General features: G+C 21.1%; 1 protein-coding gene across 1 annotated transcript in view; it reads right to left on the reverse strand.

The window, feature by feature from the left end:
* Window positions 1-2,755, reverse strand: part of LOC108751873 — a 3,545-nt gene extending 790 nt beyond the window's left edge. Inside the window, exons 1-2 of the mRNA XM_018492347.1 lie at window positions 2,725-2,755; window positions 264-356 (exon numbers count right to left, since the gene is read on the reverse strand). Of these exons, the coding sequence (XP_018347849.1) occupies window positions 264-332 (69 nt within the window). The 5' untranslated portion in view covers window positions 333-356; window positions 2,725-2,755. The remainder of the gene's footprint in view (window positions 1-263; window positions 357-2,724) is intronic.
* Window positions 2,756-3,008: the final 253 nt, after the last annotated feature.

Here is a 3,008-nt window from a genome sequence, read left to right on the forward strand (position 1 = left end):
TTTTTGTAAATTGATTACTTTAAACTAGAAATAATATTGATCTTTTAATTTTTGAATGTCATATATTTTATAATTAAGCGCAACAAAAATTATTTAGAATTATTTACATTTAAAGTTATCATACATATTAATTGAAAAATTGACGATTAAATTGATGATGCTTGATAATTAATTAACTACATTATAAAAATTAATATTAAATATTTGAAATAAAAGAAATCATAACAACAATCTCAATAACTGAATAAAACAATGATAAATACCACTTGAAAAATCTTAGCGATTCCATTCCAACTTTTCAAATAATTAATGTTGATGGTTGTATTCGGCATTATTGTTCGGTTCTAATATCAGTCCTGAAATCAAATTTTTCTTGTAATTGTATATATATCAATTTATAAAAATTTTCTTAATGTACATGTATACACTGAAAGAAAAGATTGGCTGCTGCAGCAAATTAGATGACAAAAGCCAATTAAAAATGCTGCAACCAATTAAAAATGCTATGACATATTTTATCATCTAATTTGCTGCAGCAGCCAATCTTTTCTTTCAGTGTATAAATATAAACATTGAATAAATCAAAGTTAAAATGCCGAAATTTATGATAACGTCAATTTTCATTCGAAAGTTACACAGCTTCTTGAAAAGCTGTACTTGTATATTTAGCCATAAAAATTTCATATACCTACTCCATTTTCTTTAATAACTTCAAATTTTTTGTTTAATAATATACATAAGCACTATAATAAACGTCCGCGTCATAAAAAATTATACCTACATATATGTATAAATATTGTATACAAATATAATAATTGTATTTTTAATAATTATTCACATAACATTACCAAAAACTTGTATCAATTGTGCCACACGTAACTTAAATTTTATAAATAGACACAATAAGATACAATATTTTATTTTCTTCAATGAAATAATATAAAACAATTTAAATTTTGCAATATTTTAATCATACTAAATTCTATGATTTAAACTTTAAATTTCTGTAATTAATAATCTTAAAAATTTTTATTAACTTACATAAATTATATGATTGGAAACAAGACCGTCTATATAAATATTACAACTTTAAATACAAAGCGCCTTCCCGGTCCGAGTGTTAAGATGTTGAACTACTATCTAATATATATTCAATTAAATTAAATTAATATTTCAGAAATAAATTAAAAAGACACTTTTTACAATCAGAGCATTTTTACAATTCTGTGAAAGTCAAATATTACATAATAACTACAAAAATATTACATTATCTATGTAAAAGTTTTTTAGCGCAAATAATAAACTTATCTAAATTCAACATAATTTACTTAATACGATAATGTTAAAAATATAATTTTTTATTGTAAATAAGTTTTCCTCTAACACATTAATTACGAATAAGAAAGGATCGATAATTTTATGATATGATAAAAATCTGTATCGTATTGTAATTTAACAAGATAAGAAATATGAAGGATTAAACACTTTACACATTGCTTCCATCGACAGTTATAACTTAGTGTAATATTTAAAAAATTTGAACACAAAATATATAAAATAAAATTATTTCAATTTTTATGTAAAATAGCAATAATAACGGTCTACTTTTGTTAAATGTGTAATACTAACAAATGTCCTAATTGTTTTGTGTAAAAAATGTATGTGGAATAACTGTGATTTGCATTATACAAATATTGATTCGAGAAGATTTAGCATGTAGTAAAAAATGTATCATTTTGTGTACCGTCTAAAATATTATGTATGTAGTTTTACAATTTCGAAGTAGTTTCAAAATTTGCATGTGAGTTTGCCAAAGGAATTTTACGAATTTATATAAAAATAAAACGTGATAGATAATTATATACAATTATGAAGAAATGATAAAATCATGATACAAAAATATGGAATTACGGAAATAAACTCACGAATAGCGTTATTTATAATAATTGATTATCTTTTAACATGCAGCATACGTATAAAGTGTGAAAATTTAATATTGCAACAACTGATTAATTCTAAGTAATATTATCTAGTACTGTTATGCTCAATAAATTCTTGTTTAACGTCAACTTGTCTGTTGCACTTGAAAAAATTGTCACTAATTATATTTTGTAATATTATTATATATTCTTTGTTTTTTTAATTAAATTATATAGATTATTATACTAAATAAAATTATATATTTGTCTTTCCATTAATTTGTCGAGGAATTGGAAAAACGAAAGTAAATTATGCGAAACTAACTAGCAATCTAATTAATAAATATAATATAAAGGATATGTTCTTTACACATAAAATATATTAATTTTTTGTATTCTATAATAAAAAATTAAAATATAATATAAAGGATATGTTCTTTACATATAAAATATATTAATTTTTTGTATTCTATAATAAAAAATTAAAATAATAGAATAAAAAATAATTTAATAATTAAGAATAAAAAATAATTTCTAAACTATAATACTTCGACAATACCAGAAAATCTAATATGATTGTAAAGCTACATCTTTATAGAAACTCTTATCACAATTATTAGATAATTATTACAATTTTCACATTTTTAATTTAATAAAATTTTCTATTCTTCTTTATTAGGTGTCTTTAATAAAATAATTGCATTCACATTAATCTAATAAATAATTAATTAAAATGTAAGTATGAAATCGTAACTATATCATGATTAAAAGCAAAGGATAGTCTACATATGAGAATTGCACTAACCTAAAGAAAGTACGTCGTTTTACATCGGCTGTTAACGAATGACTGAAATTATATAACTGAAATGATATCATAGATATCATAGATTAGATTAATATAATCACATGATATAATAATACAAATTTTAGTAAATTTCTTAGATGGGAACACTTATTGGTTATTTAAGGTTAAAGCAATTTTTTTATATCAATTCGTGTAACAATCAGACATTTTAATTTTGTTAATATCAATATAGGTAAAAAATAATTTAAAAAGTTGTATATCATATTATATTATTTTATTAAATA

The sequence above is a fragment of the Trachymyrmex septentrionalis genome, unplaced genomic scaffold (assembly GCF_001594115.1).
Source record: "Trachymyrmex septentrionalis isolate Tsep2-gDNA-1 unplaced genomic scaffold, Tsep1.0 scaffold527, whole genome shotgun sequence".
Classification (NCBI taxonomy): domain Eukaryota; kingdom Metazoa; phylum Arthropoda; class Insecta; order Hymenoptera; family Formicidae; genus Trachymyrmex; species Trachymyrmex septentrionalis.